The 24,843-nt window shown below is 43.5% G+C and overlaps 1 protein-coding gene across 1 annotated transcript in view; it reads left to right on the top strand.

Annotated features, from left to right (window-relative positions):
* The window catches only part of mrpl1 (mitochondrial ribosomal protein L1), a 46,154-nt gene extending 28,188 nt beyond the window's left edge, over positions 1-17,966 (top strand). The window contains exon 10 of the mRNA XM_034171201.1: positions 17,805-17,966. Coding sequence (XP_034027092.1) covers positions 17,805-17,908 — 104 coding nt within the window. The 3' untranslated portion in view covers positions 17,909-17,966. The remainder of the gene's footprint in view (positions 1-17,804) is intronic.
* Positions 17,967-24,843: the final 6,877 nt, after the last annotated feature.

Genomic DNA, 24,843 nt, shown 5'->3' with positions numbered 1-24,843 from the left:
AATAATTCAGCCTTAAGCAAGATAAAATGCACAGAGTTTTTAAGTTTATTTAAGCCTTCGACACAAAGCTTAGACAAACTGAGTCCTCTAGAGAGACTGAATATGACAACCGCGCTCGTCTATTTATTGGAGACCCGCGGGCATCGCTCCTCCTTCGACTTTTTTTATTTATTTCATTCCCAAGACATGGTTTTCTATTGGAAGCGTCCTCTAGTGAACCCTAAGCAGGTGTTAGGCCATTATTTCAATGTGACAAATGCTCCCATTAAAACATGAAGGATTTACAACTGATTTTTTTAAAAGACCTTCAGCCACAGGTGCAGCTGGCCTGAGGCCCCCTCCGCATGTGGCCTCAGCCACACGTGCAGCTGGCCTGAGGCCCCCGCACGTGGCCTGCGGGAAAGCACCTAAAAGGCCTTGGAAAGCCCCTGACAGACTAAATGACTAATAGAGCCCTTTTTTTGGGTTGAACACCTGCTAGTTCAACCAGAGGACATACAGTTCGGATCAGGACACTTGATAGTTCATCACAGTTCAAATATGGACCTAAAAATTCTTCTACAGTCCCTCCTCTGGGACTCGAAAGAGTCCCATTACATCAACTATACTCTTGGGTTGTTTACTGACAAGACATCCTCATTTGTGCATTGCAATAAAAAAGAAAAACACATCACTCGAGTTACTGATAACTCTGGTGCGGATATGAATATCAGTGATACTTCACACGGTAAATATATTGCAGTGCAGGTGAACCTACATACTAAGGCACAAGGTGAGCAATTAGCTGGATTATATCAACACAAGGTGACATTCAAACATTGAGTTTTGGTGTAATTCAAGGCACTTAAAATGGCCACATAAAACAAGTTACATCAACCTCTTAATCATGGCAAAGTAAAGGCTTCACATTGACATCAGTGCAACCAATCATCTTCTGGCATCTATTGACTCACTCAACCAGAGGCTCCAACCCATTATACTTGGTTCTACATATTATTTTGTTAAAGCGTCACACATTTATTATTAAATGCATCAAATAACCCCTACGTTACCACTATTTAGTCAACCAATCAAGAAACTATTCTAAGGTTAGCGCAGCTATGTCTAGTTAAATGATAAACACAATAAATGGTTTCCCTTCATGTCCGTCCTTAAGTCATTTGCCTTAGTCAATCATATAATGGTTTTCATTATAGGCCATTTCTCAACATTCTCCACTTTGTTTTTCTTCTTTTTCAGCTTGTTTTCTAATGCCCTTTTTGGCCAGACGCCAAATTTAGGCGATGCATGTCTCTTGAGGCATGCTATAATTTAAGAAAAAGGGGTCCCTATGGTGCATTTTTACTACTAAATCTACAAACACGCCGTGTAAGGGTCCCCTTTTTATAACTTTGCAATGTGATATCTATGTGTATGCATTTAGCTTTATCTGTGTTACGCAGATGATGGTAAGGACAGACATTTACCCAACTTTCGTTACTAACATATATCCTTCTTTGTTTTTAGTTACACTCAGATTTCTGAAACCAGTCCGCAATTCAAACTCAAGAACCAAGATCATAGTCCGTGTTCAGTGCCATTACGTCAGTCCGCGCTCCTCAGCATTTACTCAGCATCTGAAGTTTTGGGAGAAGTTGGGGAACATGGGGAGGTTGGCCTTTCAGGGGTAGTGGGGGAAGGATCAGGAATTCTGGCTTTCAGACAGTCGTGCAGTTCTCTGATGGATCTTTCCAGCTCCTTGTGCTGCTTGGCCAGGTTGTACAGGGCCCCCAGAGAATTCTTGCCCACATTCAGGGTGGTGGTGGCCAGCCCTAGCTGTTCCCTTTCCATATGCTCCATCATGCAGGCTAGCATGTCCATACTAGACTGAAGACCACACAGTTGAGTATGGAGGCCCTCCTGAGCACAAGAGATGTTGGCATTGTCACGGTGTATCCTGAACAGGTATGCAGCTGTCTGACTTAGTTGTGGCATGATTTCCTCAAATAGCTCATGGGGAATGTGATTTGTGAGGGCAGGAGCTGCTCCAAGGTTTTTGGAACAGACTCTTGTGGAAGACGAAGCTCTCGAACCAAGATTGCCATGTCCTGTGGGGTGACCATGACCAGATTAAGGTTGTGCAGTCCAGGGGACAGGAAGTACAAGGGGGAAGGCATTTCGTGTGTGGGGGGAGTATTGTTGATGTCGCACAGGCAAGTGGTTGGGACACTCTGGGCATTTAGTAGCCTGTACAAAGCTCCCCTCTGTCCTGGTGGGTGAGTTCGGCTAAGGTCTACCCCTGCTGATCCTCCTCCAGAGGTACTGGGCTGATCAGAATATCTCTCCTGCCTTGGGGGTGGAAAGCTGGGGACAGGTCCTAGCAGTGAATTGGGTCTAGGATGCACTCGGGCGGTTGCTGCATATGGCCGACCTTGGCTGCCTCCCCTGGAGGGTATCGTTGCCCCTGGCACATGTGACTGTCTCCATGGCATCTGCGGAAGGGGTGTGTTCCTGAGTCCAAAGGGTCCTTCAGGTGATGGTGGAGTCCTCGGGCCGACTCTTGCTGCAGGCAGATTCTGTGAAGCCGTCATCGCCAGGTGCTGGAACGATGAAGATCCTTCTGTTGCCAACTGGTTTAGCTGCTGGATGGAAGGCGGCTGTGGCGACCAATCATGTCTCGACCATCCCTCCTGCATATCCTCTTCTCCAAACAGTTCTGAGAGTCCAATCAGACTTGATAGAGGCAGATCAGGCATAGGTCCCTGATCAGGGGAGTCTGGTCTCTCAGCCATACTCCTGTGTCCTAGTAATATACATATACGTTCATTATTACAGCTCCATGTCATTCTTTCAGATATTGTCTATCCTATCCCTCATTTTTGTGGGTGCATGTGTGTGAATGTAAATGTGCGTGCATGTCTTCTTCCTCGTCTACAATATCACCAAGCACGGTCCATCCCAGTCCTCCCTATCTGGGGTGTACGCCACAATATTAGGGAGCTGGGGGCTGTCGGGGAGGATAATTGGTATTTCATCCATTTCCATATATTCTGGTTCTCTGTCTGTTTCGTTTGTGCTTTCTTCTAGGGCTCGGATGGCTAGCAGTGGGAGCTGTCCTACTGTGGATGAAATCAATTTATTGACCAGAAATTTTATCAAGGGAATACCACAACATATTACCAGCAAGACCGCCACCCCTGTTAGTGCCAAGATTACACCTATCTGGTACAACCAGTCTTTCCATGATATCCACCCTCTCCTTAGAGTCCCAAATAGTGAAAACAGTGGGCCAATATTCATTCCATTCCCTACAATGTATCCAGAATCATCAGTTTCATTTCTCCCTCCTATGGAGTTACTTAACAGTTCCTGTTGCATCTCCTCAAGTGTGATTAAGAGCTCTGTCAAATTTCCGTCTTCCCCTGTACGCATGGGAATAGCTGTGCAACATTCGGTGGCTTTGATCATAATACAAACTCCTTGTTCATCAGCCATCATCATCTCAATAGCTAATCTATTTTGCATTGTCATTAGCGAGGTGGCGTGCAGTTGTTCGGTTAAGGCTCCTACTGCTGCCAATGTCCAGTTCAGGTATCTTTGTTGATTATACCACAAGTAATTAATCCACTGCACCTCCTGGAACCTAGAACGGATTTTTGGAGTAACCCCGAACAGAGCCAATGCCCATCCCCATTTATCCGCATCTTCATCTGCTTTAACTCTGCTACTGTCTATGGCTTCTAACTGTCGGGGTATCCCTTCTGGTATCCCGTTTCTTACTGTGATGTTGTAGTCTGTTTTAAACGTCATTATTCCTCTTTTCTTACGAAGTTTCTGTGGCATGGGTTGTATTGAATTTGGCATTTCAATTACTGTTATAGCTCCTGTGAGCATCACAGGAGCACAAAGGCCCTTCCAATTAGGGGACAGCGATGACAGGAGTTTCCTTCTTTGTCCGCATATCCAAAAGATGTCAGCTAAGGGTACCGTTCCCTTAGCTAAATTTGGAGTAGATACCCATGAAGCATGGGTGAGATTCAGTCCAATTACCGACCACCCTGTGGCCGGTACTATTTGTTCACACTGTATGCCTGCTGCTGGCAGGGTGTGACAGACGGTAATGTTCCATGCTGTTTTGGCCGGTTTGTATTCTTGCTGCTTTTGCATACACTGTATGTGGTGTTTTGGCTGGGTCGTCCCTACCTGCCAATCGCTTATGTATTGTGCTACTAAGCCTTTAGCTATACAGAATGGGTGTATCATCCCTTTCTCTATTTTAATCATAGGTGGAACGGTTCCTTCTGTACTTACGTACTTACTGTCGGCAGCATATTTTTCATCACCTACTGCCATTTTCATAACACATTGTGTATAGCATTCTGCTTGGTCTGAGTTATGTTGGGGACTCCTATAACAGTTGTTGATATCAGGTAGGGGTTTAGCCTGAGGTATCACACCTTTCCGGTGACAGGCTATGCAAGGCTTTTCACTGATCTGCCTAGCCGAAAATTTCAACCATTGGTAAAATAAATTGGTCTTCAACCCTTGTGTGCGGGCTAGGTCTGTACTGGGATCCCATCTCCCTAAGTGACTGCTTGTTTCTAGGCTTCTAATTGTCCTCTTTTTCCTTGGTTTGATTTTTACCCATTTTGTGGCTTCATGTACTGTAACAGTTACGTCTTGCTTGGTTTCCCTGCATCCTCTTTTATCACAAATTACCTCTATGTTGAGTGTTCCCTCCTCTTCACATTTGATGCTAATGGCTTCGCCTAATATGTAATCCCCCAGCTTTCCCTGTATTCCTATGTTCTTGTAGGCTTTTGATTTAATGTATACCAAATTATATGTTTTTCCTGTGTTTAGAATGCCTTGTTTAGCTGCTATTGCGGCCATGGCCACGGCACAGTCCGTTGTATGTTTTGGATGTCTATTTTCTCCCATACTGACCACCAGTAGTATTGTCAATCCCTTGAATAATTCCTTAATCATTGCTCTGATGACTGTTGAGATGTGCTACTAGATGTGCTACTAAGTGAGCCGTCACTAGATGAGCTGTCACTAGGGATGTGTGGTGTATCTGTGCTTTGTCTGGGTTGTACTTCCTGCGGTTCTTCTGTCGGTAAATCTACTGAGTTGCTGTCCGAGTCTGATGTCTCCTGTGGCCTGTCTATCTGTCGGTCTGTATTTCTGTCTGTCTGTTGGCCTACGTCTCCAGTTGTCTCTGAGTCTGCATCTGAGTCTGTCGCTGCTCTGTCTGGCAGGGATCCACTACTCTCTGAAGCTGTGCGTCGTCTTTGTTCAATCAGTCTCTGTGAGCGCCTTGGCCGGTGTTCGCCTGGCTGCAGGGAGGCGTGGCCTTCCCTCGGTGCTTCTTCTGGCTGCAGGGAGGCGTGGCCGTCCCTCGGTGCTGCTGTAGGGTCTCTGGCTTCTCCTGCTTCCCCCCTTGGCCCGGCGGCTCCGCCAAGACGAGCTTGCCGAGGCCGCAGGGGCGCTGGGCCACCAACCCTACAGCAGTGGTTTAAATGAAACCAAGTGTCCTTACCGTCTACTTTGACTGCTGTACGTGAGGCAAGAATAACTTTAAAAGGACCTTCTCGGCGGGGCCTGTCCCACTTCTTTTTGAACACCTTGACGTAAACCAGATCACCAGGCTGGATGCTCTGATTTTCGAGTGGAATCTCTGCTTCTCTGTCTTCTGTAGCACCTTTGACCTGCAAAAAGATAGTTTTGTGTATTTGGGTTAACTGTCTCAGATAATTATGCCATTCGTCTTGTAGCTGCTCCAGCGATGGTCCTTCGTAGGGTCCTCTCAGGTATGGAATAGGCATCGGCCGACCTGTAAGAGCTTCAAATGGTGTCAAATGGGTTAGTCGGTTAGTTTGTGAGCGCATTGACAATAAAGCAAGCGGCAACGCATCCAGCCAGGTTAGTTTGCCATTGCTGTCTGCTATGATTTTTGCTAGTTTGTTCTTTAAAATGCCATTAGCCCGTTCCACCGCCCCATTTGATTGGGGGTGATAAACACACCCAAACTTCTGTTTGATACCCAATTGTTTGAATGTTTCTTGTGTAACCTTGGCTACAAAAGCCCTACCGTTGTCAGATGAGATAGTATCTGGAATGCCAAATCTTGGAAAGACATCTCGGCACAAGAATTTGGCTACCGTTTTATGGTCTTGATTTGCAGAGGCTACTGCCTCAATCCATCGGCTGAATCTGCATATCACTACCAAAACATATCTCATTCGTTTAACTCGATTTTCAGCTCCCATGTCTATGAAATCCATCATAAGATGTCTGAATGGCCCATCAGGGACCGGAATGTGGGCTAAAGGGGCTGTGAATGATTTCCGGACATTGTACTGTGCACATACCTCACACTCATTCAACAAACGGTCCACTGTTGCTGCCATATATGGTGACCACCAGACAGCTTTTAGTTTGTTCATAATTTGGACTCGCGAACAATGATCGGGTCCGTGGGCCCAAATGATTGCATGTCGTAATAAATTGGTGGGTAACACAAAATGTCCATGACTACTGCGCCACAGCTTGTCCGCTGGCCCCTGACTGCGTGTCTCAATAGCGCCTCGTTTAACCCACATTCGTTTTTCTTCTCCACTGGCCCTACTTTGAGCCACTATCAGTGCGTCAAGTGAAACCAGTGGGGCACAATCTTGGATGGTTAGCAGGGGAAACATATTTTCTCCTTGTGCTCCTTTGCGCGCTGCGTCATCTGCTAGGTTGTTACCTTGAGCTATGATGTTATTATTCTTTTGATGACCTGCACATTTAATGATGGCTACCTCAGACGGTAATTGGAGAGCTTGTAACAGTTGGGAAATCGCTTCTCCATGAGTGACAGGGGTGCCATCTGCTCTCAGGAATCCCCTTTGTTTCCAAATGTTTGCATGTACATGACATACGCCATAAGCGTAGGCTGAGTCTGTGTAGATATTAACACGTTGATCTTTAGCTATCTGGCAAGCCATAGTTAAGGCTTTGATTTCTGCCAGTTGGGCTGAACAAGGCTGATCAATTCCTTGGGACTCCAGTAATTCAAAGGTCTCGCCATCCGTGTTTAGTTTAACAATCCCCATACCCGCATGCAATCCCGCGGCATCCCGAAAGCATGAGCCATCCACGAACAGGGTTAGATCTGCATCTATGGCGTGATTATACAAATGTTCTCTGGCTCTCAAAAATTTCTCTGTCTCTGCCACACAGTTATGTGGAGTACCATCTAACGGTGTGGTCAATTTGGTGGCGGGATTCACCGTGTGACAACGTTGTATTGTTATTTCTGGAGCGGACAACACAACTTCATATCCAGTGCGTCTAGCTTGTGTTAAGACAAAACGTTGACTGGTTAGCAGGGCATGTAACTGATGCGACGTGTACAACGTTACTGCATGTCCCATGATTATGGATGATGCTTTTTGAAATGCAAAGGCAGCTGCTGCTAGACCCTGATAGCATGGTGGCAATCCTGTTTCAATGTTGTCAAGCTTTGTACTATAATAGGCCAATGGTTGTTTTCCTTCATTTGTTTCCTGCATTAGTACAGCACAAGCATATCCAGTTTTTTCAGTAACATACAAATGGAAAGGTTTCCCATAATCTGGGTTACCTAACGCGGGAGCAGATTGCATGTCTGTTTTTAGGGCCTCAAAAGCTCCCGTTGCCTGATCTGTCCAGACGAGGAGAGCTGCATTGCTTGTTTGCCCCACTGCTCTAATCATGGCACGCAAAGGTGCAGTTTTTATAGCATAATCACAAATCCACGGCCAACTGTACCCTGCCATCCCAAGGAATGAAAGCATCTGTCCCACTGTTTGGGGTTTGGGAGCCTTGATTATAGCCTCCACTTGGCTTGGGGCTATACATCGCGTGGTCCCACACAACTGTCTTCCCAAGTATTCTACTTGTTGTTTGCAGAACTGCAATTTGTCCTTACTTACTTTATGACCTCCATCTGCCAATGCATGCAATACAATTAATGAATCTTTTTCACACTGTTCTTGAGTCTCTGATGCAATAAGGAGATCATCCATATATTGCACCAATGTACTGGGTATATCAAGGTGTTGTAAATCTTCAGCCAGGACTTTGTTAAAGATGGCTGGGGACAGGTTCAGTCCCTGAGGTAGCCGTGTATACGTTAGCTGTTGTCCCAGAAATGTGAATGCAAACAAATGTTGTGAGTCTGGGTGCACAGGCACACTGAAATAGGCTGAACACAGATAGATTACCGTGTACCATTTTGCTCCAGCAGGGATGCTTGAAAGTATAGTATGCGGATCAGGTACTATAGGTGCATCCATTTCTATTATTGCATTGATAGGACGCAGATCATGTACCAGCCGATACTCTTTGGTATTGTTTTTAGGGATAGGGTAGATAGGAGTATTGCATGGGCTTGCAATTTTTATTAAAACTCCAGCTGCCATTAGTCCCTTAATTACTGGTTTTATGCCTTCAATAGCCTGAGGTTTTAATGGATACTGCCTTTGGTGAGGCAGTTTTGCTCCCGGTTTCACTTTTATTTTTACTGGTAAGGCTGTTTTTACTAGTCCTACATCCGTTTTGCTTTTGGACCACACCACTGGTGGTATTTGCTCTAACAATTTCTCTTGTTGGGCCGATAACACCATCTGTCCCTCTGGTCTAGGATTGAGCTCCACTTTTTGAGCTATAGCCTCATCATTTACTTTTAAATTAATTCGTACAAACTGCTGGTCTTTTGACAGATGTACTTGTGGACTTTCCATGTTTTGCCATTCTTCAACTTCTGAGGCTGTCTTTACCATTGGACCTAGGTCATGGGATTCGTACTTTTCTGAGACTAAAAGGGTCACATGAGGTGTGGCATTCGGCACTTGATACCATTGTTGTTCAGCTGAAGTTAGCTTGACAGAAGCTGCGGCCCCTTGGGGGCCTAAATAAATTTCTGTGGTGGTTATGTGAAACAGCCGTTGATTCATCAATACATCCCAGCAGCATGCATAGTCAGTTTGTTCTTGTTTGGCATCGAACATCAGGGTGACATGTAAAGGTAAACTAGGTGTATATACTGCTTCATAGTGTTGTTCGGCCCAGGGCTTCCATTTTTCCCATTGCAGTTGAAGATTTGAATTTTCTGGTTGTAATTCAGCCAGTATACCATGGGTTGCACAGGTCGGACCTTGTTTTCCATGTCCATAAGCACCATAATGTTGGCGAGTGCTTCGTCAGGAAAGTGTATTTGCAGTCCTTGGTGGGTACACACTATCTGGGTTTGTAGCTTACATAAAATGTCTCTTCCCAGCAAATTCACAGGTGTATTTTGTGAGTATAACAGGGGTGCTTCAATTGTTTTTCCTGCAATCGTTACAGGAAGTGGGCGTGTAAAAGGTATTATTTGAGTCTTCCCAGAGAAGCCGATGGTCTTAATTACAGACCCAGAGAGGGGGAGATGAGCGCCCATTTTCCCTATGCAAGAGTATGTTGCCCCTGTATCCACCATGAAAGGGAAATCTCTGTTTTGTATATTAACAGTGACGGTAGGCTCTTCCTTAGGTATCATCGAAATAGCCAATGCCACCGTTTCCCCCTCTGTCTTCTCTAGGCCCCCCTATTGCCAATAGGCAGAGGGTCCAACCCAAGGTCGGGCCGGACAGTTTCTCATTCGATGTCCAGGTTGTCCACAGCTCCAACACTCATTAGAGGGTTGATCCCCTATTGGGGGTGTTGGTCCCATAGGCGGTCCCGCTTGACTGTTCCTGGGAGCTGAGTTTTGGAATCTGCTTCCAAATGAAGGTTGGCGAGATCCTCTTCGCCACCCTCCTCTTTGACCTTGAAAGTTCCGTGACTCTCCTCTCCACCCATGACTGTAGGTGGGTCCATTTCCGGGTGTGCCAGTGCTATGGTAGTGATAGTGATGCTCCACTGGTGCTGAGACTTCTCCTGCAGCAGTGCTCCCTGCTGCTCCTTGGGGGCTCTGTGTGGCTGTTACCACAGGTGCCTGTAAGGTGGCAGCAGTGTTTGCCGTAGGGCCTGTGCTTGCCGACTCAGAAGGAACAGGGGTCATCATTGGTGCCTGGGTCTTTGTTTTTTCTTTCTTGACTTTGGTTAGCTCTCCCAACTGCATCTGCACCAATTTTTTCGTCAGGGATTTTGCTGCATCTTCTTCTTTTTGTTTTTCTTTGTTGTAGATTTCAAGATGGTGACAAATATGCTCAGAGTATAAAGCCCAATTCATTTTTGATAGTCCCACAACTCCATCTAGGGCTTTCTGAACCTCATCTGGTAGAGCCTTTTTTACAGTTATTTTAAACAGGATTTCAGTTGCTGGAGAATGGTTCCATGCATTTCCTGTTTCCTCCTCCCCCCATCTCTTCTGGAATCGGTGCAGGAACTTCTTTGGGCACTCTTCAGGTGTCCACTCCTCATCATCCAATTTAGAGGGATCCAAGACCTCAGGGTACTTTCTTCTCAGTCCTTCCCACATGGAGTTTCTATAGCGATTAAAGGGGACTTCATCATGTTGATTTGTGCCCATCATTTGTGTTAGTCCAACCTTTCCTGCTAATTCTTCAGTGTCATGTTTTCCCATGACATGCATTAGCAAGGCTTTTATGTCACCTAAAGACAAGGTTACCCCTGCAGTGCCTTCTTCTAAGGCAGTTATCCATCTCCCAGCTCCTTGGGTGATGTCTGGCAGTCTGTTGGCCAGCCCCACCATGTCTGTCCAGCTCCATGGGGTATACACATGATGACCATTTCTAACCACCAATGGGCATATGAGGTCTTCGTCCTCCTCTTCTTCTGTGCGGACTCCATACTGTCTTCCAGATCGAGTGCGACTGACTGGTTCCAGGCAGTCCATCCAGTCGGTTATATTCTGTTCTAAAGCCGCTATGTCTTTGGCTACACATTGTTGTCTTTGCCTAAGTCGGGCCTCTTTTGCAGTCTCAATGATGATCTCACCAGAAATTTTTCAGGTGGGTGGCTGTATAATGTGATTCCCTTGATTGGGCGTCGATTGTTGTAATATTCTTCTTTCCTCGGCGTCCCTATGTCTTTGTATTCTTTCCTTCGCTAGCCGAAGTTGCTCTGCTAGTTCTTCATTATCTCTTCTGGCCAGATCCAGTGTGTCACAGAAGCTCTTGTGCCACTCTTCGGAGCCTCTATAGCCTGTGAAGGTCCAGTCGGCTGACTTATGGTGGGAGGGGACGGTTTTCAGTGGACCTCGATGTGCAGGCGGAGCCTTCAGGTCTCTCTCTTTATCCTCGTCTGCCTCCGTGTCACTGTTATTTGTGGCCCCCCCTGCTGGTCGTGGTGTGCGACCACTTACTTTCGGACTTGGAGACCTTGTATGATCCATTTGACAGACTGAGGACCTGTCTCCTTGTGGCTCTCGAGCTTTTAGTGTCAGTGTGAATTTGCCCTCCACATCCATGCCTTGGTCCTCTTCACGAGTTCCTAATACAAATTGTCCAGCTGTCCTTCCCATATCATGACGTTTATATGGGGGTGGCTCTGCTTCCCAGCTTGGTGCACTGGCTTTAGTCTCTTTGGATCTTTCCTCTGTCATTTTTTCTCTTTTCTGCTGTAGCCTCTGTGCTTCCTGCTTGAACAAGGCCAAAACTTCTTTTTCTTCAGTGCGTTTTTTGTTGTTTTTTACGTTCTTCTGCTGATCTTTAATTTCTTTTTTCTGTATTTCTACCGCAACTGCTTCACACATCACCGGATCAAATGATCCCACCAAAGGCCATTGCCTGCCCCCATGTGACCTTTTGTGCCACTTTCTCATACATTGGTTGGCCTTAGTGCGTTTTCCTGGATATTTTCTTAGTACTAAGTCTAGCGGGGTACTTTCCCGACCTTGACCTTGAGAGTTACCCATGTAACCCTGACAAACGCTATGTGAGGTGTTTCTATGGTGTTCTGGTAGTCCCTCAGGGGCTGTCCTGATCCAGACCAATAACTTGCTGGCTGTAACACCTGTTTTGTATTTTAAACCCTTAAAAGGATTAAATTTCCAACTGCTATGCCCGTCTTCTTTTTCTTTAACTAAATATGAAAATTTACCTGTTTCCCACCGAACCTTCCTTGGGACCACAGTCAGAGTCAACCTAGGAAACAGTTCTTCACCTGGATCGGTTGGTAGTGTTACTAAATGATTTAATGGTATGCTAAGTTCTTTATTAGGGTCAGCACAAAGCAGCTCCAGCCACGGGGTTAAACCCTGATGCCACAGACGTCTTATCAGCAGCTCCTAATTAATTAGAGGGAATTGTTCTTTCTTTTGCTTCAGATTGATTACCTTAGTAATCTGCCATAATTTCTGATTGATCTCTTGTTCGTCCTGCCAATGTTCTGCTCCTACCCTGTCAAAATAGGTCCTTTCCAGCCAAAAATGTGTCCTGATTCCCTGGGTTTCGATGTCTCCGTCAGTCAAGTAATGTTCTGGGAGTATTATTTCATCATCACTTAAGTCTCCCATCAATGACTGTCCCAAGCATTGATCAGTCTGTCAGCTTTTTCACTATAATCTAAGCTTTATCTCTTTTGATTTATAACCAACTTTATTTATTTAATCCTCTTACAACCCTAACACCTCCTAATGTCTTTGCTCCCGACTTTCTATTTCCCTTCTAATTTAATTTTTATTTTTATTTTTTTTACTTTCTGCTTCTCGTCTTTTTCTGCTATGTTTGTTTATTAGTTTTCTCTCTTTGAAATAATATCTACCTTCTCTGTATTTACATAGCACTCTTCTCCTGTCTTTTTCTTCACTGTCTGTTTCACACTTTCCTCTCTGCCTGTCATGCACCTCCCAAGTCCTCCTGTTGGGTCTAAATACCTCCCCCTCGTACTCTTTCACATTAATCTTGTATGTCAGCCAGCCTGCAAGTTCTCACAGCTTTACACAGATTACTCTCCACTCTCCCACACACCAATCTTCAAAAGCTTTATACACAAAAATTATTAAAAACAACTTTCTATATATCTCTATCTAGACTTCTGCCACTTTTCACTCCGCGGCTTTAAACAACCTTTTTATTCACTTAACACCAATGTGTTCTGTTTAAGCATGTATCTCTTCTTCACGTTAGACAGCTTCTCCGGCGCTGTCAGCAACTTCATATATTACTTTTTTTCAAGCCCTCTTTGAGCGTACAATATTTCATTTACTTCTACGCCTTACCGCGCCTCGCGTGCGTATCCTGTGCTTAATATATTATTTTCCACCAGCTCCTTTCTGAGCATACAATATTTCATTTACTTCTACGCCTTACCGCGCCTCGCGTGCGTATCCTGTGCTTAATATATTATTTTCACAAGCTCCTTTCTGAGCATACAATATTTCATTTATTTCTACGCCTTACCGCGCCTCGCGTGCGTATCCTGTGCCTTTCTGCACTTTCTTCTGCCTTTTTTTTTTTCACTTACTGAGCTCCTCGTGAGCTTAATGTGCCTTTGCACTGAAAATATTCTCTTTTTCTTTTCTTATAAAAAAACTCATATTACTGTGTACTTAATTACTTATTCTTCTCCCATGCCCCACAAGCGTGTATTTGGTGCCTTACTGCACTATTTTCTGCTTCATTAATTCTCATGTACTCTGCACTAACTCTCTATTTATTTTATTATTTTTTTATAGTTTTTCTCTTTTCTCAAAAAATGACGTCCTTTATTGAGCTCTTTTACTTACTGTCAGCTGTGCTTCTTTGCACTTTTCTCTTTAAATCTCTTTATCACGTACGGTATTTCTACTGCGCCCCCTCAGGCGCTTATCTTGTGCTTTCTCTGCACGTATTCTCTTGTTAAACTCTTTTTTCTCACTTATTTCACTTCAGTCTCTGTTAAACTCTTTAAATAACCTTGTATTACCTTGTATCTATTTGTCAGTATACTCCCCTAAATTAACCCCTACAGCGCATGCTATCAGCCGGCACGTTAGTAACGAATTTCAACACCAATTATTCCCCAAGCATCCAGGTTAGTTCTCCACGCACTCTTTCCGCACCAGAGTTCATGAACATTCCTGACCTTTCACTCACATAGACATTCTTTTTCCCGGGAACACACACACCTTCTGAGCATTTTATCTACAAGGCCTGATAATTTTCAATCTTATCTTTTTTTAGTCTCTTATCAATTTTCTTAGTCCAGGTTCTTTTGGGTAAGAGGCAATTAAAAAATATCACCTGTCAACTTGGGCGGAAATCCCGACTCACTCCTCCAGATCGTGCAGAAGTTATAAAAGGTTTCTGCTTACCTTTTAGTCGTGATCACTGTTATTTACGGTCTGGAGGGATGAGCTGGACTGCCCCAGGCTGCCGGAATGCCCCTGGACCCTCCTGAAGCTGGCTCGCCAAGTTCTGTCGCGGCTCGTCTTTAGTCTTCTCAGGATGTCGTCTTTTAGATAACACAAACTAATTGCAAGTGATATGCTAGAAAATGACACAACACTTTAGAATAATTCAGCCTTAAGCAAGATAAAATGCACAGAGTTTTTAAGTTTATTTAAGCCTTCGACACAAAGCTTAGACAAACTGAGTCCTCTAGAGAGACTGAATATGACAACCGCGCTCGTCTATTTATTGGAGACCCGCGGGCATCGCTCCTCCTTCGACTTTTTTTTATTTATTTCATTCCCAAGACATGGTTTTCTATTGGAAGCGTCCTCTAGTGAACCCTAAGCAGGTGTTAGGCCATTATTTCAATGTGACAAATGCCCCCATTAAAACATGAAGGATTTACAACTGATTTTTTTAAAAGACCTTCAGCCACAGGTGCAGCTGGCCTGAGGCCCCCTCCGCACGTGGCCTCAGCCACACGTGCAGCTGGCCTGAGACCCCCGCACGTGGCCTGCGGGAAAGCACCTAAAAGGCCTTGGAAAGCCCCTGACAGACTAAATGACTAACAGAGCCCTTTTTTTGGGTTGAACACCTGCTAGTTCAACCAGAGGACATACAGTTCGGATCAGGACACTTGATAGTTCATCACAGTTCAAATATGGACCTAAAAATTCTTCTACATATATCATTAGTGACTGTCGCAGATCAGAAAGTGACTATGTGTACGCATGCCAGTGAATGTGGCAGAGGTGTAGCAGAGAGCCGTCATGACACATGAGCCCACAGCACCCTCATGAAAATGACAAGCTCCCCCACAGCACCTGCAGAAAAAAATCTTGGGAGTGGCCACTGGCACAACATTAAGGCTTCCAGCGGTCTCGTCCCCTGCAGGCTCTGCGATTTCGAAGTGGTGTTTGACAGTGATGACGGTGAGCCACCTGGGCTCGCCTGAGCTCTGACAGCAAAGGGGCCTCTTTGAGTTGGTGCCAAAAGGCATTTCACAGTGCTTCAGTGCCCCAATAAGAGGCTCACACAGAGTGTAATTTAATTACCTCTGCACCCAGAAGTCAGGGATCAGAGGATTGGAAAATCTGGGAGAGTTGGTATTAACTTGATTTAGCCGCACAAACAGCTGAAGTCATCTTGACATCCCAGAAAAGTCTCTACCTCATTTGCATCAATGGCTTCTAGAAAGTCATTTCTCCGTCAGCTAATAGATGCGGCGTGGGCGTCGGGCAGGAGAAGCTGATAAACACTTCAGAGTGAGAAAGGGAACCGTGTGGGTGAATGAATAAACTCCATGGGGCTCATGGGTATTATTCATAAACAACAGCACAAATGTACTGATTTATAAACAGTCAACTTGCAGGACAATGTTTGAAATAACTTTTAAAGAATAAATGAGACTGCAAGAATGAGGTTAGTTTCACTTTCAGCTTTGTTCTGTTGATTGTATTTATTTACCTCAACAGTAGAGACCACTGGCCTGATATTTGGAGGCACATTAGAAACAGATGTTCATTACTCACGTCTTTTGAAAAGTGTCTTTGTTTACAGAACATGAAAATAATAATCCTCTTTGTTTATTTTTATCTGCTCCACTGCAGCCAGTGGTTTAGACGTCTCTATGTGCAGGGAGTCAGTCATGTGACATTTCAGTTGTGAGCAGGATAACTTCAGGCTTTCTGGCCAAATCGTCACCAGACATTGTATGTGCATGATCACAGTGACCCGGAATTTATACATGCGTCTGCCCCTCCTGCGTGTGTATAAATTCCATTCTGTTTTGGCGGCCTTCATCATTGACCCAGAATACATAAGCATACCAAACTCCAAATGTCAGCTGTCCCCAGTTTGTCCATAATCAAAGTTATAGGCATGCAGAGCTTTTTTGTCTTTTCTGCATTCTGCCGCAAGCAATTTTTTTTTTTCACACCCCCATACAATTTTAATTCAATTCAATTTATTTCATTTATATAGCGCCAAATCACAACAAAGCTGCCACAAGGTGCTTCACATAAGTAAGGTATAACCTTACCAACCCCTAGAGCAAGAACAGAGGTGGTAAGGAAAAACTCTCTCTGATGATTTGAGGAAGAAACCTCAAGCAGACCACGCTCAATGGAGCAACCCTCTGGTTGGGCCATGCTACCGACACAATTGACAAGACAAACCAATTGAACTACAAAAACACAACAAATCAATAACACTAACAACACTTTTGAACTAACATGAACCACAATAACATTTAAAACTCCAAAACCCCAAACTCCTATGGTGCATTGCAGCATAAAGTCCATTGTTTACTGTTAGCTAGTATCGCAAATTTCTCTAAAAATATTAGTCCTATTAACTTTCTGTTTTTGCCACATTTATCCTTGACCCAAAATACATACCAACGGGCAAATGTCAGCTCTTCCCAGATTGTCTGTGATCGAAACCATACACACGCATGCACAGAGGCAATTCAGTTCAATTTGTTTTATTTGTATAGCACCAAATCACAACAATGCTGTCTTAAGGCGCTTCACAAGAGTAAGGTCTAACCTTAGCAGCCCCCTGAGCAAGCAGATAACAGGTAACGGTGGTAAGGAAAAACTCCCTCTGATGATATTGAAGGAGAAACCACAAGCAGACCAGATTCAGGGGGTGACCCACTGCTTAGGCCATTGTAACAGTTGCAAGGATTTCTCGCGGTCAGTTCGGCACCCTGCAGTCTGTAATCATCAATCCTGCATGTGGTGCCATTCGTACCTCAGACAGAGAGAAAAAGAGCAGAATCAGTCGGCCGGAAAAGCTACCCTTAAGACAAAAATTCATCAGCATTAAATCCACAGGAAAGTAGAGAAAATACTAATACTCAAACACGAAGGTGATCGTCAGTCGTTAGCCCTAAGTTTCACTAACAGACCCAGAATTTAGATAGAGTTGAGGCTGAGACCTGTTACATTGCTAATAAAATGAATTTAAAAGGATAGAAAGCATAGTACCACATTATGCCAGTATGCTAGCCATACAAAAGGGAGAATAAATGCATCTTAAGTCTGGACTTCAAACTCTCTACAGAATCTGTTTTATTGCCGTAGGGAGATCATTCCACAAAACAAGTGTATGATAAGAGAAAGCTCTGTGACCCACAGACTTTTTATTCACCCTAGGGGCACAAAGTAGCCTTGCACCCTTAGAACGCAGAACACAGGCAGACAGAGGCCACTTGGCTATTAAAATATAGATATAAGTAAAAAATACACAGACATTGTTGTAAGTTCTTTGTGTTATTTTGATGTCGTTTTGAGTGATCAGGCTGGATTGCTAACAGTGTTTTTAATATGTATGGGACTGTAAAAAAGTATCTAAGCCATGCTGTACTTTCTGTGCATCTCTTACTCCGTGATCATCCTGTTTGGTGTCTGTCAGAACGTGATGTAATGTGGGTTTGAGTACCGCTGTGTGACAGTCTTCTCGTCTTCCCGTCAGGTCCTTTCATTCAGGGTGCGATCATCGCCAGTCACACCAGTGAGGCGCTCTGCTTCAAGACTGAAGACGTTTTACAGCAACCAGAAGAGGAGCAGCAGGAGTGACGCCTGTCACATTAAACATGTAATTAGGGAGAATATTTACTGAAAACAATAATAAAAAAGCACCCTCCAGATTTAGTGTTTGCTGCTGTCTGTAAATCAAAATGTACAAAATGCACTGAAGACCACAAAGGGATGTAATTACATCTTCTTTTTAACTTTGAAATTAAAATCAGCAAATATTTATGCAATGGGATAACACTGAGTCTCATCTATGAAAGTCTTTGTTTGCATTTTTTAAAAGGTTAAAAAAGTAGGGGTTAGTTTACAACTTTACTGAAGCAGCTTTGTGTTGTCATCAAGATGAAGCACCTAGAGAAGGTGTTGTTTCATCAGGACAACAGTCGGTCACTTCTGCCAGATCTGACAGACTTGTCGTTCCAATACTTTGTGAGGGAACAGTACTTCAGATACCAGGCTACTACTCTCAGATCTCTGCGTCTGTAGTTCTGATCACGGAAGTCACAACTTTAAGGAGTAGTGTGGGGTAACGGAGAGGGAAGGGGGAAAAAAATTATGAAATTTTGACAATTTAGCCTTTTAATGCTTCAAGTTATTAAAAAAAAAAATCACATTTCTTAAACACACACACACACACACATAGCAGAGGCACATGTTACCCATAATCCTTTGCCATCTGTCTGTCTTTGTTACAAAACTTCAGAATTAGTGCATTATTCAACATTAAAAGATATGTTATATCTTAACTTTGCACAAATGACAGAATTTACATTAATGGAGTTATTCTATCAGTATTCATTTTATTTACACCAAACCATAAGTCAGCAGTGCTTTATTTTCCAAGACGTCGGCCTGACGGCAGCGTTGTGATTGAGGAGAGAGTTGAGCTTTGTGGCTCCTCTCAATTGCTTCTGTGCTGGAAGCCATGTAGTAAACCGGAGCTTCCAGCAGGGGGCAGGACGCTCAAAGACAGAAGTGCTGACTCGTTTGGGTCTGTTGTCACTTTTGATGCTTCCAAAAGCGATCGTGGTGTTAAAACTCAAAATCAGCTTGTTAGTAGTTGCAAGCGTCCCGGAGACAATACTGGAATTTATCGATTATCTGTAACTTCCGATACATTTTTGAGTGGTTTATCATTTTAGTTTTATAGAAGATAACTTTTCAGTTATCTGTTATTGAAGTTAATTTTTTGGTTATTTGTACCCACCACTGGCTGCTTTGAAGGTCCCAATGAGCACAGTAGCCTCCATCACCTGTAAATGGAAGAAGTTCAGATCCACCAGGACTCTTCCTACAGGTGGACACTCGTCTAAACAGAGCGATAAGGGGAGAAGGACCTTAGTCAGGGAGGTGACCAAGAACCCGATGGTCACTGTGCTTCAGCATTCCTCTGTGGAGAGAAGAGAACCTTCCAGAAGGACAACCATCTCTGCAGCAATCCACCAATCAGGCCTGTATGATAGAGTTTCTTGAAAGAAGCCACTACTGAGTAAAAGGCACATGGCAGCCCACCTGGAGTGTCTCCAAAGGCACCTGAAGGACTCTCAGACCATGAGAAACAAAATTCTCTGGTCTGATATGACAAAGCTTGAACTCTTTGGTGTGAATGCCAGGTGTCATGTTTGGAGGAAACCAGACACCATCCCTACAGTGAAGCATGGTGGTGGCAGCATCATGCTGTGGGGATGTTTTTCATTGGCAGGAACTGGGAGACTAGTTAGGATTGAGGGAAAGATGAATGCAGCAATGTACAGAAACATCTTGGATGAAAACCTGCTCCAGAGCGCTCTTGACCTCAGAATGGGGTGACGGTTCATCTTTCACCAAGACAATGACCCTAAGCACACAGCCAAGATATCAAAGGAGTGGCTTCAGGACAACTCTGTGAATGTCCTTGAGTGGTCCAGTCCTGAATCTGACTGAACATCTCTGGAGAGATCTGAAAATGTCTGTGCACCGACGCTCCCCATCCAACCTGATGTAAGTTAAGAGGTGCTGCAAAGAGGAATGGACAAAACCTCCCAAAGATAGGTGCACCAAGCTTGTGGCATCATATTCAAGAAGACTTGAGGCTGGAATTGCTGCCAAAGGTGCATCAACAAAGTACTGAGCAAAGGGTGTGAATACTTACGTACATATGATTTCTCAGTTCTTTATTTTTAATAAATTAGCAAAAAAAAAAAAAAAAATTTTTTATGGGCTGTTGTGAGTAGAATTTTGAGGGGCGGGGATTACTCCATTTTGAAATAAGGTTGTAACAACAAAATGTGGGAACAGTGAGGTGCTGTGAATATATGAATATATATATATATATATATATATATATCTTTGGCCCCCAAGAACAGCTGCTACAAGAATACCTCAGGCAGCTGAAGATAGTGATAAGGAGCCAGAGGAGGAAATATGGAAGACCAAGCCCCTCCATGGGACGTACCATCTACAGATAGCGGAAGTGGCTGACATCAAGAAGACCTACCAGTGTCTGGAAAAGGCCGGCCTAGAAAACAGCACAGAGCCTCTGATCATGGCAGCACAAGAACAAGTCCTAAGCACCAGATCCATAGAGGCAGGAGTCTCCCACAGCTGACAGGACCCAAGTTGCAGGCCATGCAAATGTGCTCCAGACACAGTCCAGCACATAGTAGCAGGATGCAAGGAGGCCCGTTACAATAAGGCAACAAATCAATCAATGGCATGGGGCCCCCAGACATTGACTGGTTATGAATTTTATGCAACGGCAAACTCTGGCAGTCACTGCAGGAAATACAGTGACACCGTTATTGGAACCCCCCTCAGGGGGGCCTCCCACAGTAGCCAGCCACATAACGAAGCTCAACTCAACCGGTGAGGTGTCAAATCTGGGGCAGAGTGAGATGCGCAGAGCAGATGCGGGGTGGAGCTCATCTTGATGGGTATTAGTTCATTTTGACGGGCCTCGGGACCCCGGCAAAATATAAAACTTCAGCAACCACGAAGATCTGTCAGAAAGCCGGATTAAACAGAAGAGGAAGAAAAGAAAAAACAGGACAGTGGTAAGTGATAATTTACATAGGATAAATTAGGCCTTTGTGTCAACAAAATAGTGTTTGTTAGCTACCTGTTAGATTAGCAGTGTTGCATCTTCACTGGTGAAGTGAATTTCCCAAAATGTAATCTACTGAAAAAGAGAGGTGTGTATATATATATATATATATATATATATATATATATATATATATATATAAGAGAGAGAGAGAGAATAAATTATTGTCAAATGTATTATATTACATTTGACTATTTCCACATTTTTTAAACATTCGTCTATACTTCCATTTTTTATTATTCCTCTTTATGTTTGAGCATTTTCCTGGAACTCCTCATTTATTCTTTATCTTCCTTTCATTCCTGTTTCCAAATGTATCATGCATTCTTTTATTTCTCTCATTTACTTGTCTGTTCTTTAACTGGTTGATTTTGACAAGAAATAAAATACTTCTGCTGAGCTGCACCAGCTGTAGTTATACTGCCGTCTTACCAGGAGGGGGCAGTATTAACACAGGACACAAACGAGCAGAAAACTGGCAACTGGTTGCAGCAAAAAACAAACAAACAAAAAAAAAACAGCAGAATTTAAGCATTGATGCTGAAGGCAAAGTTTGATTTTCTCTGAATAAAATATAATAGGTGCAGAGCACAATCAGTTTCCTCAAAAAGTGCCCGTTACAGTGAAAGTGAATGATTGATTTGTGTAATAGTCATCAATAATTCTGTTATGTGTGTTATTGATTCAGAAGACAGAATACAAGTTAAGATTTGAGTAAAATTAACCAGGAAAGAAAAGGCTTTGTTTAATTTATGACGTGTTCAGTGATTATGAATAAAATATTGCATTTTAAATAATTTTTTTAATATATAATTGTTTTAATCAAACCTGGAGCATCAGTGACGTATAAACTAAACAATGCTAACTTCAATATTATTTTTTAAAGTATTTATTCCTTCAGTTTGGCTTCCTCAAGCTGTTGCTTTTCCTTCTGTCTCATATGTTTATCTCTATGTTCAACAAACTGGTTCTTCTTGCATGTTTTATTTATTCACTTACTCACTTACATGCTTCATCTTAAGTGGAATAAATTAAAACACCATTGTGGGAACATGGATGCAGATAACATGGGTGAAAAACGCTGTACTGGTAATTCGGGCCATTACAAAACTAAATTTGGCCTTAAGTTAAAACATTTTTTTCAGGTTGTTACTTCCGTATGTTAAATGATTATAGTGTTCAGCTGAGACTAAAATGAATCTTTGTTTTCTTAAAAACCTTTTGAATATGTGTTGGCCGTTAGTGGCGTCTGTTGTCATTATCGTTGTTGTCATTACTCTATAATGATTGCTAATGTTTCTTCTACATGTTCAGCATGGGGCTTGGCCTCTCTTGGCTTCCCTCATTATATTCTACCATCCCTGACCTGTCTCTGAAGGATGACCTTTGACCAGTCAGGCTAGCTGTCCATGACAGTGGCTAGTCATTAGCAGCCCTGAGGCTTTGGGGACAACGCCCTGGGCTGGGAGGATGTTCAGCTCTGCACCGCCATGTTCGGTAGGTCGTTATCATTCAATAATTTTAAAAAGTCACTGCTGTCTAATCTTTAACTATATTCTAACAGACACAGTTGTGTTAGGCTACATGTGTGACAGATGTTTAAGCTAACATCCTTTAAAAAAATATTTCAGTTAACATGACATGAAATTAGATTTGGTTTAGTTTAAGAATGAAAATTGCAATTGTATATGGTGTCACCAGGAGATTTATGGCTCTTCACAACAGTAATTGCTAAACTGCAGCTGATGTTCAAAATTCCAACTCCTTTGAACACCACATACCCCAGATTCACCAAATCTAAGCACTTCTGTCTTTTTTGTGTCAAATTTAATCAATCATGCAGACAGTACTGTCTTACTGCAGTCAGTGGGCAAGTTGCTATATAAAAAAAAGTGAAATACCACTTAATGTTTTCTTTATTAACTTGTGCCACTAATATTGGCTCATCCAGCCATGACTGGGTACCCTGCGCTCTGAGCCAATTAAATCACTAATGTAACTTCTGTGCCAAGTTTCCTCTTCCATGAGGTTTCTTTCAAGTTCTCTATATCTTTGTAACACCCTATGTATTCTGGAAATTTTGGAGGTAGCCCATTAATTTTCTGTTTTGGGGTGCTGTATGGACACTGGAACACATTTACCTCAGTTATGACATCATCTCCAGCAACTACAGCACACACGGACAGAAACGGACAGAAACTTAACTCATTTGCCACTCACATGGAAAGAGACTGATGCGCATGACATTGCAGTGGTTGGATAATCACATGGAATTATGTTATTTTTTCTTTTGGGTGAGAGGATTCTAACCGCAGGCTGCTGTCCTGGCTTCATATACACTTCCAAGCTGTGTAACACCTGTGGACTGCTGTTGGAGGTCAGATGCATGTGCATTAATGGTGTAACAGCCTGCCACAAGCTCCATGTGATATCTCCTCCAGATTTAGAAGGTGAACATGTATGACAGCATGAGATCTGTCCAGCACCGAGCCTGAAGCAGGCTGCAGACTGTGCAGCACAGAGAGAGGCAACTGCCCGTGTTATGATGGAGACAATAGTTCACATTATTTATGTTGCCCATGGGAAGGAATGGACACAGAACTTTCGGTTTAGTTGCTGTTGACATGATGAAGCGTTCCACATACGTTTCAACAGTTCCTTTGCGCTCCGGGGTGGGGGGGGGGCATTATTATCCTGGAACGTGCAGGACATACCGGCAAGCATACCGTGCCATATCTATCTCGAGGTTCCATCATATGCGCTCAAATTGTTTTGGATCGTGTTTTGCCGCAATCGGAATATGTAAATTGCGGTTCGATGGTCCTCAGATAACACATAGACTGATGTCGGACAGGTGTCCCATCTCAACCGCACCCTGAGAATTATGAACATGTGCTTCACACTTGGGACTGCCGGCAGATTTTGACCAAGTGTGTCGACTTCCGCAGACGGCTGACAGACCGTTTTGGAACTGATATCCGACACCTTTCGGATGTGCGCCATTTCGTAAGTCCGATGCCACTCTGTGTGATTCCGGCTATGTGTGAGAGGGGTATTACTCTAATTGGCAGTCGCTGGGTTGCGTCGCTCAGTATTTGCCTAAAATAGGCTTCAAGTCTATTTTGGCCCGGCCTAGCTGGCGGCAGAGCAACCATTGTCTCTTGCTGCTGCAAACAGCCACTCTGATTGAAAATGAATGGAAAGGCGTCACTTTGCCTCTGTCGCAGATAGGGCCCTCTGAGATTATGTGCCGTGCTTTTGCCAATATTTTGAGTACATTTTAAGTGTTGGCCAGATAAATGTGGTCAAGTCAAAAGAGACGAGTGCGGGCGGTGCTAAAGTCGTCCTATGATGCTGCACAGGTTTAGATTTAGTGCCAGACTGAGATAAATTATAACTTTTACTGGTCCCTCTGGGGAAATTATCCAGCTAATGTAATATGATTCAGTAAGAGAGCAGAGATAATAGAAGAGATGAAACTTGTGCAAAAAAGTGGCAGTAACAGTGAGATTGTCTGCACTGAGTTTCCTCTGGAGATGCGTAAATTTAATAAAAGAAATTTGTTGTGTTACAAGTTTAACTCTTCATTCTGTGTCTCGGTGCTTCCAGGGCTCAGTGGGATTCACACCAACGTGGACTGAGATTGGTTCTTGTCCTGGAATCTAATTTGGCTGTAGCTGTAGCTTTCAAGCAAAAAGAATAAAAGCTTCTGAAATTTAGATCCTGCTCAGAACCAACAAGGACCCAAAGTAATGACGGTTCCACTGAAAACAGGAAAAGGTTTCATATCTGGATTAATTCCACAGAAGCTGAACAGAACTGGTGTGAAATTCAGATTTGAATGATTTCAAATCAAATGATGGAGTTCTGAGAATTTCACGTCAGGTTTAAAGCT

This window comes from Thalassophryne amazonica, chromosome 5 (genome assembly GCF_902500255.1).
Source record: "Thalassophryne amazonica chromosome 5, fThaAma1.1, whole genome shotgun sequence".
Classification (NCBI taxonomy): Eukaryota; Metazoa; Chordata; class Actinopteri; order Batrachoidiformes; family Batrachoididae; genus Thalassophryne; species Thalassophryne amazonica.
Note: the sequence above shows the minus strand (reverse complement) of the source record. Positions and strands in the feature narration are given on the sequence as shown.